At 50.1% G+C, this 16,783-nt stretch overlaps 1 protein-coding gene across 1 annotated transcript in view; it reads right to left on the bottom strand.

The window, feature by feature from the left end:
- Nucleotides 1-1,998: 1,998 nt before the first annotated feature.
- Nucleotides 1,999-16,783, bottom strand: part of Nova2 (NOVA alternative splicing regulator 2) — a 34,719-nt gene continuing 19,934 nt past the window's right edge. The window contains exons 3-4 of the mRNA XM_050126380.1: nucleotides 13,129-13,295; nucleotides 1,999-3,410 (exon numbers count right to left, since the gene is read on the bottom strand). Coding sequence (XP_049982337.1) covers nucleotides 2,328-3,410; nucleotides 13,129-13,295 — 1,250 coding nt within the window. The 3' untranslated portion in view covers nucleotides 1,999-2,327. The remainder of the gene's footprint in view (nucleotides 3,411-13,128; nucleotides 13,296-16,783) is intronic.

Consider the following 16,783-nt stretch of genomic DNA (forward strand, 5'->3'; position numbering starts at 1 on the left):
CCCCCACCTCCAATCCCAACAGCCCCTAGCTGTAGAAGATATGTACAAAGTGGTATCAAGAATTGTTTTGGCACTAAAATCTCCATCTGGGCTCAGTGTGGAGATTAGGGGTAGGGGGCAGCAGCGATAAGAGGTGGGGGATGGGGTGTGTGTGAGGAAAGTGGGGCCTGCCCTTCACTGAGGAGATGAGGACATGGAAAAAGTCACCCCAGTGCCCAAGCTTTAGCCTCCCATTCCGGTGGAAGGGCTGGGGGAGGGGGGAGTCAGTGCGAGGTACCTTGAAGGCTATTGCTTTCTAGGGATTTTTCACATTTTGATTTGGGGGGTGGCTCTCTTGCACAGGGTAGGGGCCTCCCAGGCTTCAGTGGTAGGCATTGTCTGGGTGGCTTTTCTCCTCCGCTCATTTGTAGGGATAGAAATAAGGAGGCCAGTTATCCCCAAAGCCATGGAGGAGAGCAGGGTCTGGAAGACCTAGGAGGGCAGATGGAGGAGGGAGTAGGCATAGGGTACCCCTCCCCCCGAGATGCTGATGATGGAGCCAGGGTTCTGAGGACCCTGCTTGGGGTTGGAGGAACTGAAGGTGTTCTCCAACAGGGATGGGGAGATGGGCGGGGACAGGCATGTCTCAGCAATCCTAGCCTACAGGGTTTTCAGGCCCTGACATCAGTCTTTGCAGTTGATCAGAGCCACCACGCAAAGTGAGCCACTCCCAAACAGCTCTCAGGGCAGCCCGGCTTGTCACATTTTCATCAGAATCTTCTAGTTCTTCAGAGCCTAAGGTTGAGCACACTGAACATTTCCAACCTAGCAAACACTGCTAACATCTACCAACTCCCTGGAAGCCACCAAGCCAATTGAATTCATCAGACCACTCAAGGCATTTCAGCCCAAGATACCCTAAGCTTTGCAAGGCTCACTTAACTCTACACCAGATCACACTGGCCTGACAGAGCCACCATACATTTGGCTCATCCATCAATGAAATGAAGCCACGTAGACACAGGCATGCACACAAAAGGCAGGAGTGGGAAAGGGAGGGGATCTTTAGCAGTCAGTTTCACTAGCTTCATCTCCCATGCGTGCCTGGCAAGGCAAGTTCAGGGATGGTAAATGTGGATGCAGATGACCCTGACAGTATTTTTTTTTCCTCTTCAGAATCCTCCACATTAGATCCAAGTTCCATCCTTCAGTCTCTTTCTAGGGATTCCCTTCCCCCAGGGCCAACACCCACTAAAGAGTGTGGGAGGAGGAGGGGGATGAAGGGACTGGCCACTATCCAACTCAGGAAGCGCATGCTTCATCCCGATGATGCCACAGGAAGTGACCTCGAGATTCCATAGGAAGTACATGCCTTTGCCTCTGGCATCACGGAAGTGACTTTTTGGGAAGGGGTTTTGTTGTGACCTCACAGGATGTGATTTTTCTCTCACCAGTACAGGAAGCGGCCTCTGAGGAAATACTTCCTATGACATCATAGGGAGTTACTGGAAGCACCCCATAAATACTTGATTCAGTGACATCACAACAGGGACCCTCGTTTCTCTAGGAAAAGCCACGAGAAGCCACAGCGGCTGCTCCTGCGCCTCTCAACACCGCGGCTTACAGAACCCACGTCTGGCATCATTTCCAGCAGGAACACATCTGCTTAAGGAAGAAAGTTCCACTTCCACCCGAGGGAGTACGGCAGGGAGATAGTGGAGCTTCGGAAACGTGGGACTCCTGGGGCGGAGCGGGGGGGGGCGCTATGTTCCAAACCCCTCTTTTCAGATCTGACTCCTGGATGACTGCCTCTACTTGCGTCACTTTCCCAGGATCTGGAACTGCAATCAGAGAGGCAGGATGTTGTGTCTGGGGGAGTCACCTCATTCCAGGTGATCTGGAGGCTCCCTCCCCTCCTCCCATATGTCAACAAAAATCTTATAAAGGAGGGGGGAATCCTTATCAAAAAAAGAAGAAAAAGTTAAAAAGGAAAAAAAAAGGAGGGAAAGAAAGAGAAAATAACGCTTTGTTTTCTATTAAAATCAACAAAATGCAATATATACAGATATCACATAGACCTGGTCCCTGGGAGAGGCGGGTCAGGCCCAGTCAAGCACAGGGAAGGAGGGAGGAGGGGTCAGTTCAAGGCTGGAAAGGGGGCTCAAAAGCCCCCTCCCCAGCCGCCACTCAATCCTGCCTATGACTACCAGAACGGAGGGTGCAGCCAGGCCTACCCCAGCCCCATCCCAAACCAAGCAGGAGTCACACCAAGCTGAAGTCTGGCGGGAGTTGGGAGAGGAGGAGGAGGGAAGAGGAGCGGGAGGGGGTGGGGACGCACACCACAGGCCTCATCCCACTTTCTGTGGGTTTGAGGCCCTCACCCCCTGCTCGTAGGTGACCCGCTGGCTGATGAGGTATTGAGCGGCTTGCGTGGCCGCGGGGCTGCCCGTGATGGTGACCCGCCGGTTCCGCGTGCCGGGCAGGAACTCGCCCTTCTTGGAGATCTGGATGCGCGCACCCGTCAGCTCCTGGTACTCCACCAGCGTCTTGCCCCCTTTGCCCAGGATGGCCCCCACCAGGTTCTCGGGCACCGCGATCTCCACCAGCTCCTTGGCGCTCTCGGCCGCCAGCTTCTCGGCCGTCAGGAAGCCGCCGGCAGCCCCGGCCGCAGCCGCGGCGGCCACCAGGGGCGCGCCCCCCGCTCCAGCCGCGCCCCCCGCGCCCGCACCGAGGTAGCCATTGGCGGCCGCGGCCAGCGCGAAGGAGCCCAGCGCTCCAGGGGGCGGTGGCGGCGGCGGTGCTGCCCCCGCTCCCGGCCCCGCCCCGGCGTCGCCCGCGTAGGACGCCAGGAGGTTGGCAGCGGCGGCGGCGGCGGGGTTGGCGCCCGCGGCCACAGCGGCCAGGACGCCCGAGGCGGCGGCCGAGTTGAGGCCAAGGCTGAGCGAGTTGGTGTTGTAGCCGTAGCTGGCCAGCGTGTTGAGCGCCGTGCTGATGGCCAGCAGGTCGGTGCCCGAGAAGGCGGGCAGCGCGGCGGGGAAGGCGCCCACGCCCGCCAACCCTGCGGGGCCAAGCAGACCCGAAGCGGCAGCGGCAGAGGCGGCGGCCGCGGCGGGCAGCACATCTGCCGGGCTGGCGTAGGGCGAGCCGGTGGGGTTGGAGTTGGCCACGGGCCCCGCCACGTTGGCGTAGCTGATGTTGAGGCAGCTGCTGCTCTGCGGGTCTTCCTGTACCTTCTGCACGATGGCGCTCACGGCCTTGTGCACCTGCTCGGGCTCGCCGCTCACGGTCACCACGCGCTCCTGTAGGTTGATGCCCTCGGGCTTCTGCGACAGCTGCACCCAGGCGCCGGATTGTTCCATCACCGCCTTCACGGTCGCTCCCCCCTTACCGATGATCAGTCCCGCCGTGCTGTTGGGGACGATGAGCTTAGCCTGCGTGGGGGAGAAAGAGAGAGTCTGCGCGGGGGAGAACGGGGCGCGCAGCCGTCTCAAATCCATTTTTTTAAAATGTTTTATCTTTCTTCCAGGGTCCATCATCAGGCCCACTGCAGTCCCCTGATAAACGTCAGGATAGCCCTACTGGTTTCTAAAGGAAAATTTGGAAATACCCAGCAGGGTGTAGTGCTGCCTGCCTGTAATCGCCGCACTCCAGGGGATGGAGGCAGGAGGATGCTAAGTTTGAAGTCAGCCTGAGCTATATATATACATAAGCAAGACCCCATCTCAGGGGAAAACAAACAAACAAAATTCCAGAGTTTAGGAGTCCCTCAGCCACCCTGCCCCACGTCCCTAGGACGGCTAATGTCACCTCTTCCGTGGCAGGTAAAGGTTTATTAATGGTGTACCCATTGGGAGCCCATCTGTGTCTTCCTCAAACCTGCGCCGCCCCTCCCAACTTCTGTCCTTGTGTGCTCTGGCTCCTAGTCTCCCCCAAAGCTTCAAATCTTTACAAATTTCTCTCCCTTCCTTTCCCCCTCCCATTTCCTCTCCTCTCCCCTCTTCAGCTTAGGCTGGCTTGGAACTCATGATCCTCCTGCCTCATCCTCCCTGTCAATTTCCTCCTCGAACTCTTAGATCACAGTCCATACCTCAAAATCCGACCAGGGCCTCAGAATGTGTTTGTGATTGGAGGCACAGTTTTTGTTTTTTTTTTTAAAGGTTAGCAAGGTTTTGAATATCTGTAGTTGTGGCACACCCAGTATGCTCAGAGGACCAGGAGTTCAAGAATAGCCTGGACTACATGGTGTGTTCTGGGCTAGCCTGGCCTACACTGTGAGACTTTCAAAACAACCCCCCCCCCAAAAAAAACCAAAAGAAGTCTGGGGATCCCTCTGTGACTGTGACTGTATCGCTTTCTGGAGTCTGGGTGTGAACTGAGGTGACATCATCATTTTTTCAATATGGTCCCACCTGAATATTTACATGTTAAAATTCTCCTCACTTACAACAAATTGCCTTCCTTTTATTTCTCTTGTATTTAGTTTCTTCCCCATCTTTATTTTGTTTTGAGATAGAGTCTTACTGATGTCTTTGGACTTGCTGTGTAGACCAGTCTGGCTTTGAATTCACAGAGATCTGTCTGCTTCTGCCACACCAGTGCTCAACTATACACACCTCTTCTAACTACGGTTTGTTTAATTGTGTGTGTGTGTGGAGGTCAGCGGGCACTCACCCCGCTGTGTTCACCTTTCTATGCGGGTTTCACAGCTAGAGCTCTGGCTGTTAGCCTCGTAGGGCCAGTGATTTGACTACTGAGCCCTCTCTGTGGCCCAGTCTTCAGTATTTTAAAAAGTTGTGTGAGAACAACAACATGTGAGGTGGATCCATGTACTGGAATAGTACTAGGAAGAAATACATACGAATTACTGACATAGCACTTGCTATAACATGGGTGTTCTTAGAAAACAGGAAGTGGTAAAAGGTCACATGGTTTCATTTACATGGCTGTCTGGAATATGCAAATCGACACTCACAGAAATTGGTTAGGGAGCTGGAGACTGGCTCAGAGGTTAAGAACACTTGCTGCTCTATCAGAGGACTGAAGTTTGGCTCTCACATCAGGGGGCTCACAACTGTCTATAACTCCAGCCCCAGGGGCTTCAACACCTGTGGTCCCCATAGGCACCTGCATTCATATGCACATATCTGTATGCAGAACACAGACCTACATGTAATCAAAAAATAAAATTTTTTTTGTTTTTGTTTTTTTGAGACAGGGTTTCTCTGTGGTTTTGGAGCCTGTCCTGGAACTAGCTCTTGTAGACCAGGCTGGTCTCTGAACTCACAGAGATCCACCTGCCTCTGCCTCCTGAGTGCTGGGATTAAAGGCGTGCACCACCACTGCCCAGCTTAAAAAAATCTTTTTTTGAGACAGGATCTTACTATTTAACTCCGGCTATATTGGAACTCATTATGTATATCGGGCTGGAATTGAATTCACAGAGATCTGCCTGCCTTTGCCTTCTGAGTGCTGGGATTAAAGGTGTGCGTCACTACTGCCTGGCGTCCCCAGCACCTATTAAAAAGCCAGACATGGCTCTGCTTGCTGCAATTCCAGCACTGGGTGGGCAGTTAGACAGACCCCAAGAGCTTGATGGTCAGTCATCCTATCCAGTGAGCTTCTAGTTTTGGTAATAGACTCTCAAGGGTTTCCTCAGGCAGAGAGCAATGGAGGAAGACACTCGATTTTCTGCTATGGCCTTTGCTCACATGAAACATAAAAAACCTGGTTAGTGGGTGCCAGAGTTAGGAGACAGGGCTTGGAGTGACAGCTCCATAAATAGTGGAAATATTCTAGAATTTGATGGTGGCTCTGGTTAGCCACATATTCTTCCAGTTAAAAAAATATATATCTATGGGTGTTTTGCTTTTATGTATGTATATGTACTGTGGTGTGTGCCCTGGTGCCTGCAGAGGCCAGAAGAAGGTATCAGATCTGGACTGGAGTTTACAGATGGCTGTGAACAGCCATGTATGAGTGCTGAGAATCAAACCTAGATCCTCTGTAAGAGCAGCTACTGCTCTTAACTGCTCAGCCATCTCTCCAGCTCCCTAGATTTGTTTTGTTTTTAAGACATGGTTTCATATAGTCCAGGCTGGCCTGGAATTCACTATGTATCTGAGGACAATCTTGGGTTTCTGATCCTCCTGCCTCCACTTCCTGAGTTCTGGGATTGCAGGCTTACATCACCACACCCTGCTAGATTTTATATTCTATGACTGTATTTCTACTAGTGTCCAGATCAGGAAAATCTGCAGACACAGAAAGCAGGTTAGTGGAGGGAGAAGAAAAAAAAATAGTTGGGGAGGGGATCAAGGTTTCTTTAGAGAGTTGGTGAGATGGCTCAGTGAATAAAGGCATTTGCCACCAAGCCTGAGGACCTGCGTTCAATCCCCGGGACCCACATGGTGGAAGGAGAGAGAGAACCAATTATCATAAACACACATACTCTTTTGTCCAATAAATGAGTAAGTGTAGAAATGTGTTTTGAGGGTTTCATTTGGAAGCTAGGCATGATGGCATATGACTGGCATTCAGGGACTTCAGTGCTGTGTAGGATCATGAGTTCAAGGGTAGCCTGGGCTATGCAGTGAAACATCTCAAAACAAAGCAAAGCAAAACTAATCAAGTATAAACAAAAACTCAGCAAAATGAACCAAAGGCTGGAGAGATGGCTCGGAGGTTAAGAGCACTGCCTGTTCTTTCAGAGGTCATGAGTTCAATTCTCAGCAACTATATGGTGGCTCACAACCATCTGTAATGTGTTCTGGTTCCTTCTTCTAGCGTGCATTGCAACCATACATGGAGGCAGAACACTGTATAAATCTTAAAAAAAAACAAAAAAGAAACAAAATAACACATAAGACAATTTTAACTGGGCATGATGACTTGGGAGGCAGAGACAAGTGGATCTGCATGAGTCCAGCCAGCCAGGTCTACATAGTGATTCCCTGTCTTTAAAACAGAACTTAAAAAAAGGATTAATTTGGAAGGTGAGAAAGTGTTCTAAAACTGACTGGCGGTAGATGCACATCTCTATGTATGTGCTTTGAGCTGCATACTGCCCTGTTTGGTCTGGTAGTGGACGTTCAACCCAGGGTTTCACACATGCTAGGCAGGTGCTCTGACACTGTCTGACACTGACATACACCCCAGCTTTCCTTTTTACGCTCTTGACAGAGAGTCTCCCTGAGTTGCCCAATCTACCCTTGAACACCCTCTTTAGACCCTCCTGCCTCTCTCTCTCTCTCTCTCTCTCTCTCTCTCTCTCTCTCTCTCTCTCTCTCTCTCTCTCTCTCTCTCCTTCTTTTTCCCTTTAGTCTACTTGACAGGTGCTGGAGTCATCTGGGAAGAGGGAACCTCAGTTAAAAAATGCCTCTGGCAGACTGGCCTGAAGGCAAGCCTGTGAGACAGTCTTTTGATTAATGATTGATGTGGGAAGGCCAGCCCACTGTGGGTGGTGCCACCCCTGGGAAGGTTAAGCAAGCCATGGGGAGCAACCCAGTAAACTGGGTTCCTCCATGGTTTCTGCTTTAATTCCTCCTGTCAAATTCGTGCCTTGGCTTCCTCTGATGGTGGATTGAAACTTGTATGCCAAATAAACCCTTCCTTTCCCAAACTGTTTTTGGCCAATTTTTTTTTTTTTTAATCACAGCAATAGAATCCTGAGTAAAACACAATGAAACTGCTAAGTCACTTAAAATTATATTTTGACCTTTTATAAGGATTTTTTGTTTAGTGTGCACCACAGTGCAAGGGCAGTGATCAGAGGGACTATTTGCAGGAGTCTCATGATCGTCCTGGGGATCCAACTCAGGTGGTCAGACTGGGCAGTGAGAGCCTTTACTGGCTGAGCCATCTTGCCAACCCAAAGTGGCCAAATCTAACACATGTTATACAGCTACCATGTATCTCCACGTCAAAAGACTAGAAAGAAAGATTTGAACATTTTTCACTGTAAAGAAAGGAAAGGCAGGCATAGTATCCCATATCTGTAATCCTAGCACTTGGGGAGCTGAGAGTTCCAGGCCAGCCTGGGTTACGTAGCGAGCTGCAGGCTAGTCCTAGATACAGAGTGAGACTCTACCTCAAGGCAAAAACAGACAAAAGAAGAAAAAATAGCAGCAAAACTCACACAAAACAAAACAGACACAAGAAGAGAGAATAGCAGCAAAACTCACACAAGACAAACCCCCACGAAGCTGGCAGCCGCCTTCAGGACGGGATTAGAGCACCACAGAATTTGACATCCGTGGGGCAGACTCACAGAGTCCTGAAATACATACTTGAAGAGGCAAAGCTGGGCCAGTGAAATGGTTCCCTGGGAAATGGCGCTTGCTGCCAAAGCTGACAAACCTGAGTTAGAGCTCCAAAACCCACATGGGGGACGGAGAGAGGGAGCAGGAGAGGGGAAGGGGGACAGAGGGAAAAAAGAGGGAGGGAGATGGAGGGAGGGAGGGAGAGAGAGAGAACAAGAAATGATACCCTCAAATTGTCCCCTGACCTCCACATGTGGTCACAGCATGAACATCGCACACACAATAAATGTGAAAAGAATTTAAAAAGGCAGGTACCAAAAGAAAGGAAAAGAAAAAGAAAGAAGCCGGGCGGTGGTGGCGCACGCCTTTAATCCCAGCACTCGGGAGGCAGAGGCAGGCGGATCTCTGTGAGTTTGAGACCAGCCTGGTCTACAGAGCTAGTTCCAGGACAGGCTCCAAAAGCCACAGAGAAACCCTGTCTCGAAAAACAAAACAAAACAAAACAAAACAAAACAAAAAAAAAAGAAAAAGAAAAAGGTACCAAATCTCAGAATCACAATATATGCTCAGAAAAAGACTTTTTTACAAAAGTTTTCTAGCCGGGCGGTGGTGGCGCACACCTTTAATCCCAGCACTTGGGAGGCAGAGGCAGGCGGATCTCTGTGAGTTCGAGACAAACCCTGTCTCGAAAACCAAAAATAAATAAATAAATAAATAAATAAATAAATAAATAAATAAATAAATAAAGTTTTCTGAGTCAGGGGTCTTGCTACTTGAGATCCTCCTGCCTCAGCATCCCAGGTGCTGGGATTACAGGTGGTACCCGACGTGCCTAGAATCTTGGAGTCATAGAGCACACACCGTCCTGGAGGTGGGCTGAGAGGCTAGGAGAACTCTTGTTATTTGCCTCTGGGATTTACAAGCTTATGGAAAATTCCAAACACCAAGGACAGACAGCCCAGCAGTGGCAGCCAACACTTGCCAGGCATTTTCTGAAAAGTTTTGTATGGCAGCTGAGCCTGGTGGCTTATGCCTGCAAGCCAGCGCTTTCAAAGCTAAGACAGAAAGATCCACCCTCAGTTTGAGGCCACCTCGAGCAACATAGGGATTCCAGGCCAGCCTGGGCTATAGAGTGAGACCTTGTGTCAAAATAAAGTAATAAAAACATAAAAATAATAAACTAAGTATGGGATCAACCTTTGAAAGCAGCTTCCTGAGAATCATATCTTCTTTTGAGAAGTCTGGCTGGGCGGTGGTGGCACATGCCTTTAATCCCAGCACTCGGGAGGCAGAGGCAGGCGGATCTTTGTGAGTTCGAGACCAGCCTGGTCTACAAGAGCTAGTTCCAGGACAGGCTCCAAAACCACAGAGAAACCCTGTCTCGAAAACCAAAAATAAATAAATAAATAAATAAATAAATAAATAAATAAATAAATAAATAAAGTTTTCTGAGTCAGGGGTCTTGCTACTTGAGATCCTCCTGCCTCAGCATCCCAGGTGCTGGGATTACAGGTGGTACCCGACGTGCCTAGAATCTTGGAGTCATAGAGCACACACCGTCCTGGAGGTGGGCTGAGAGGCTAGGAGAACTCTTGTTATTTGCCTCTGGGATTTACAAGCTTATGGAAAATTCCAAACACCAAGGACAGACAGCCCAGCAGTGGCAGCCAACACTTGCCAGGCATTTTCTGAAAAGTTTTGTGTGGCAGCTGAGCCTGGTGGCTTATGCCTGCAAGCCAGCGCTTTCAAAGCTAAGACAGAAAGATCCACCCTCAGTTTGAGGCCACCTCGAGCAACATAGGGATTCCAGGCCAGCCTGGGCTATAGAGTGAGACCTTGTGTCAAAATAAAGTAATAAAAACATAAAAATAATAAACTAAGTATGGGATCAACCTTTGAAAGCAGCTTCCTGAGAATCATATCTTCTTTTGAGAAGTCTGGCTGGGCGGTGGTGGCACATGCCTTTAATCCCAGCACTCGGGAGGCAGAGGCAGGCGGATCTTTGTGAGTTCGAGACCAGCCTGGTCTACAAGAGCTAGTTCCAGGACAGGCTCCAAAACCACAGAGAAACCCTATTTCGAAAAACAAACAAACAAACAAAAACAAAACAAACAAACAAAAAAAACAAAGAGAGAGAGAGAGAGAAGTCTGCAAGGTGTGGAAATGGTTTGTGCTCCCCAGGAGAAGAACTGGGGAGACTGATCATGGGCATTTTTGTCCCTGTTAAGAGGGTTTGCCCTTCAGAGGAACACAGCCCTCAATGCTTTTTAGTCCCTTCCTGAATCTTGAAAACATTTGCACGTGCAGCCCTGGGTGGATGTAGCTGCAGTGCCATAACAGAAGAGAAATGGAGACCTGCAGAAACAGAGGCAAACACACCTAATGCAGCAAGTCAGAAGTAGCAAAGAGATGGATAGAGGTCCTGATTAAAACACATCCTGAAAGGGGTCAGTGAGGAGGCTCAGTGGGTTAAAGTGCTTGCTTCGCCTGGCCTGACTACTTGAGTGTTATCCCTGGAACCCACGTGGTGGAAAGAGAAACCAACTTCCACAAGATGCCCTCTGACCCACACACACGCACACACACACACACGCACGCACACGCATGCATGCACACACATGCACGCATGCACACACACATGCACACACGCATGCACACACGCATGCACACACGCACGCATGCACACACGCATGCACACACGCACGCACGCACACGCACACACGCATGCACACACACGCACGCTGCATGGAAGGAACTGCTGTAACAGGATTGAGGCTGTAGATCAGTTGGTAGATTTCATTCTTGGCACGCACAAAGTTCTGGACTGAATTTCTAGCACTATTTAGACAGGATATGGGGGTGCACATCTGTAAGCCCAGCACTCAGGAGGCGGGTGATGGTCGCATTGGCTACCTAGTGAATCTGAGGCCAACCTTAATTTCCAAAAATTGCCCTATGTTTGAAAAAGAAAAAAAAAAGGTTTTGACTCAGTGAAAACATCAAGGAGTCTGAATCTCCAGCACCTCCTAAAAGGCAGACCGAGGGAGACACTGACATAACTTCGGCAGCCCCCCACACATATGCACATGTGTGTGTGCACCTGTACACATGTGAACTAATCCATATACACAAGCACATCACACAATGTGCTAAAAAGCAAAAGGGAAAAAAAGCCACATATGGTGTCTCTGGCCTCTAATCCTAACACACAGAAGCCTGAGGCAGGTGGATCACTGTGAGTTCAAGGGTAGTGTTGGCTACAGTATGGGTCTTGTCTCAAAACAAAAGCCAGAGCAGCTACCATTTTGTTCTTGAAGGGGAGAGTAGAGTCTTGCTATGAAGCCCAAGATATCCTGAATCTTCCTCCATCTTCCTGCCTCCACCACCTCAATGCCAGATTACAATGGACCACCATGCCCAGTGCATTTTGTTAGAACTTTCTATGCACTAGGCATCCACATAAATGCTTTTCACACACCAATGTGTTAAACACCATCCACAAATCTATACCATGATAAATCTCATTTTACAAATGTGAAAAACCAGGCAAGGAGCAGTCACAATCTTTTCATCTGCTCAGGGTCACAAAACTAGTAGGGAAGAACTGAGGATTTAACTTAAATGTGACTCCGCAGCCTGGGTCTCCAGCCACGCACTCTTTCATTGAAGCCTCGGGATGACAAGATAAAGGATAGATCCTGGTTATGAAATCTGACTGTCCTGTGCGGGTGTAAGGCCTAAATTGTACTGATCCCATTTCCCACGCAACATCCACAAACACTCGATGAATCCCATTCCCTTGTGACCACCACTAAAGCGGAGGAAAGGGGCCATGTCCTGTCTCTCTAAGCTGTGTAGAATTCACCCTCTGTTGGGTGTGAAAGCATTTTGGAGAGACCTGGCGGGGCGCTAGGAGCCCGGCGTCTTCAGCACCAAGGACAGCAGCCGTACGCACGAAGCCTCAAGCCGGCAACATTTTTTGGATTCTACGCCCACTATGTCCCCCAGGATTTGGGAGAATTCAGGCTTATGTCTCTTCAATACCGGAGCTGAAAAATCCCAGCATCTTAAAAAAAAGCCTTTGCTTTCTAGATGGACTTGAAGGAGCTCTCGCAGGCGCACTACTAGTCTGCGTTGGACACTTCTCCTTTGTGTCAAGAGCTCGTGTATACGGGGATGAAGGGAAAACCCGGAGCGCTAGTATCTATCCCTGAGTTCCTCCTCTCACCCCCTCCTCCGACTGGGTCGGGGTCTCAAGAAACAAAAACAAACGAAAAGCCCAAGACCGCAAATCAGGAGTTCTATCCTAAAAGCCCACTGGTCCCAGGCGCCATATCGTCATGGCAACTGGAGAGACTCAGGAAACCATTGGTCCGCTCTCTGCCACACCCCTTAACCACCGCTTCCTGGTAACTAAGGCAACCAAGAGGCTGCCTTCTCGTTTCCATCCTTTCTAGACGAGTGGGTAGAACGGGGACCGGCTCCTCTCTTTCGCTAAGCAAAGCACTACATCCCCATAATGGGTAATAGGGAGGAGGAAGATAAAGAGGCTGATTCTAAAATTCTGGAAGGGTTGGGCTGTCACTGAAGTCACTTCCGGTGAACACAGGAAGTAGGAGGCAGGTTGCTTTGAGAGACAAGGGTGGAAAAGAAAGGAGCTGGAGTGTCTCCGGAAGGATGGATGAATGGGAGTGCCAGCCTTGATCTTCAATCCCTCTGAATCCAGCCCACTCCTAGGAGTGGAGAGCCCTTTCTAGACGATTAGAGCTGACTTCCGAGTATTACCCACTAGCAGGCAGACGTTTGACAGACGTTATCAGATCTTTTAGAGAACCCACTGTGCAGGCACCTCACCAGCGTTACAGAAACCCACTGTCATTACCCAGCTGACCTGCTTGGCTCTGTCGGGGTTCATCGTAGTTTGGGGTTGAAGAATGTTGACCACCTCGGGCTTGGTCATCGCTTGAGGGATTTCTCGGACCTTCTCTGCGATAAAGCTGTGAACGGCATTCAAGGCCTCTGCAGTGCCCTGTACTAGGCATACCCGTTCTGTAGTTCCTGTAGCAAGGGACAGAGGGGGACACACACATCAGACAGCAATGGAGACATTCCTGACAGACTGGCTCCATTTCACGATAAGGGAAAGGCAAAGATTGGGGAGTGAGTCTGGGTCAGTTGATGTGGGTGACTGGTCCATCCATGGTGGGTAGCTAGCTGAGAGAATGAATGGAATCCCTGTTTTATAATCTGTACTTACCTCCCTCCCCTAAAACAACCCTGGGGGGATGGAAGAATGATGCTTAAGTGCCCACAGCAGCCATGGGCACGGGAGGTAGGGCTCAGCTGCCTCTTCCCAGTTCTTGTGGGCTCCCCCTGGTTGCTGTGGCAACCATTCACTCGCCACTCAACCCCCCCCCAACCTTCCAGAAGTGGAGAGCTTAGGCCCGAAACGGTTGCCACAGTAACTGGAACCCCCTTATCGGTCTGCCTGGCCGGGTCCTCAGCCCACCCCCAGGGGGATGAGGGATGAGGCTCGGTTGCCATGGCAACCGCTGAAAGCCTAGAGCGCCTGGCCTCTGGGCTTTTGGAGAGGATGGGGAGAAGGTGGGGGGATGGGAAAGGCAGAAGAGAGGCCAGAGTGCAGCCTAGACCCACCAGATGGAGGTCTGGGGGGTGGGGGAGGGCAGGGGTGTGGCTAGGGGAAGAGCAGGCGAGGTCAAAGGCAGCTCTTAGAGAATGAGAGACTAGAAATAGAGGGTGGGGTAGCCCGTTTCCCGTTCTGGAGATCCTCCAGGTACTGGCTGCGGGTCTGACCTGGCATTCTCTGTATGTGCATATTAGAAAAGGGGATGAGAGAAGCTGGGTGATGCTGAAATGTAAGCAAGGGGGAGAAAGACTCTGGGTGACATTGCGATCTGTGTGTACCTGTGAAGCTGCTTGTGGGGAGCTATGTGAGCACCTGTATACTTGGGCAGGGTTGGAAAGATGACCGTATTGGGTGTGTATCTAAGCAAAAGACCACAAGAGATTGCACTAGAAACATACTGTGTACTGAGGGTATAGTTTAACAGTAGAGCACCTGCCTAGAATCCCCCCGTGAAGGGATGGGGGTGTGACTCAGTGGTAGAGCCCCTGGCTAGAGTCCCCAATAGGGTTGTGGTTGTAACTCAGTCAGGTACTTACCTAGTATGCACAAAGTCCTGGATTAAATCCCCAGCAATGCACACACACACACACACACACACACCCCAAAACGGTGATATAGCACGACTGGAGTAACAAGGTTTGGAGCTAGAAGACTTTGGCATGCAAGCCACAGAGGCTGTGCAGTGATGAGCCCTGTCCATTGGCTGTGTGCGTCTGCAACTGTGAAAGCAAGACAAAAAGGCGGCGTACACGCCTCTAGGTGTTCCCAAGCTGTCTGGGTGATGAGCGTGTGGTGCAAAAATATCTGTACACACACACACACACACACACACACACACACGCACGCACGCACGCATGCCCATCACCATCCTTTTATTGGCTGCGTGAATATGAGGACACAGGCAGACTTAAGCGACTGTATGAGGCTGTCTGGATGGCAGGTGTACTGGTGTGCCCACCTCCAAGTGTGCACATCACAGACAAAGAACCCTCGGCCATGCCTGATACGTGTGAGAATATGAGTGCGTTGCTGTGCCTGGGCCTCACTAATGTGCTGTGTGAATGTCTCTGTCCCCAGGAGGGACTCGGTTTGTACAGTCAGCTCCCTGGGTCTGTAAAAGGTTTTTGAATGTGTGCCAGGCCCTGTGCCTATGTGTCTGGGACACTTAGTGCTGAGTGTCATTGTCTGTGGAGCACTTCAGTGCAGTGTGCTCATTGTCCAAGCTTGACCTGTCCCTTGCTACCTCTCCGCCTGGCTCTTCAAATCTGCCATGTGTCTGGGGTGTCTCTGTCTGCTGGCCAATCGTGATGCCGAAACCCATACCCTTGCCCTTGTCAACATAGTCCTTGCTTTTATGTCCCCCTCCACCCAAGAACAATAGCTTGGTGTGGGCCAAGGGTGAGTCAGCTGTAGGCTGCCTCTGTCTGGGTGTAAATAGGAAAGGGTGTGGGTTGGGCTGGGAATGAGGGTTGGGGGGGAAGGGAAACCCCAGGGACAGTGTGGGAGAAGTGGCCAGGGTCACCATCTCTGTATGGCTTCCTTCCAACTCAGGAAGTCTGTGTGCATCTACCTCCGTGTAGTTCTTGCACCGGTGTCCACAGGAGTTTGGTAAGGGGGACCCTGCTACGCCCTGAAAAAAGTGTCCTATAATAACAGCTGGTGGTTACATAACATTCAGCGTCAGGCCCTGTTCTGAGGACATGCTGCTTGTTCACCTGACATATGAGCCAGGCCATGTCTCGGTTGCCTTGATGTCCTGCTAAGGACACTGAGAGGTAGGTCTCTGGTCTTGTCCCAGATCACCCAGGCGGTACAGAATCATCAGAGCTTGTGTGCGTGCATGGTTCAGGGGACAACCTCTGCTGTTGGCTGGCTCTCACCTTTCACTGTATTTGAGACAGGGTGTCTTGCTCCCCCCACGTACGTAGTAGGCAGACTAACTCTCCCACAAGCATTTGGAGATTCTCCTGTCTCTGCATTGTAAGGACAGACATACCCTCCTGCACTCTACTTTCCGTGGCTCCTGGGATTTGAACTCAGGTACCCATATTTGCATGGCCAGTGCTTTGCCAACTCAGCTGTTTCCCCAGGTCAGTCATCAGGCATTTTGAACACAGTTGTCTGGCTTCAGAGTTCAAAGTCTTTTTCCCTTCAGTTTTGAGGCAATGCCTTTCTTTGTAGTCCAGATTGGCCATGAACCTGCCATCCTCCTGCCTCAGTTTACCAAGTACTGAAGTGACACACATACGCCACTATACCTAGTATAGGTTCTGTGCTCTTAACCCTAATCCAGCCAGTGCTAAATTTGAGATTCTTTGAGTTGTCTTTCGGTTCCAACTTCCCATGTGCTGGAATTACAGATAGACACCACCATGCCTGGTGTGTGCGTGTGTGTGCGTGTGTGTCTACGTGTGCATGCACACATGTGAGAATGAGCAACGGGAAGGCATACACAACAAAAGCTTTGCTTCTATTTTTTTATTTGTTTAAAAACACTTAGTGTTTTGTTTAGATCCGTGTGTGTGTGTACTAGAAGAGAGTGCCATATCCTCTGGAACTGGAGTAATAGGTAAGTGTGAGTCACCTGATGTGGTTGCTGGGAATTGAACTCAGGTCCTCTGAAAGAACAGCAAGCACTCTTAACTGCTGAGCCATCTCTCTAGCCCTGGAGATTTGCTTTTAATGATTTATTTATTTATTTTTATTATTTACTTATTGTGAATACAGTGTTCTGTCTGCATATATGCCTGCAGGCTATAAGAAGGCACCAGATCTCATTATGGATGCTTGTGGTTGCTGGGAATTGAGCTCATGACCTTTGGAAGAGCAGTAAGTGCTCTTAACCTCTGAGTCGTCTCTCCAGCACCCCCCTTTTATTTTATGTGTACAAGTGCTGGCC

Source organism: Alexandromys fortis, unplaced genomic scaffold, assembly GCF_014885135.2.
Source record: "Alexandromys fortis isolate MF-2015 unplaced genomic scaffold, M_Fortis_MF-2015_v1.1 scaffold_240, whole genome shotgun sequence".
Lineage (NCBI taxonomy): Eukaryota > Metazoa > Chordata > Mammalia > Rodentia > Cricetidae > Alexandromys > Alexandromys fortis.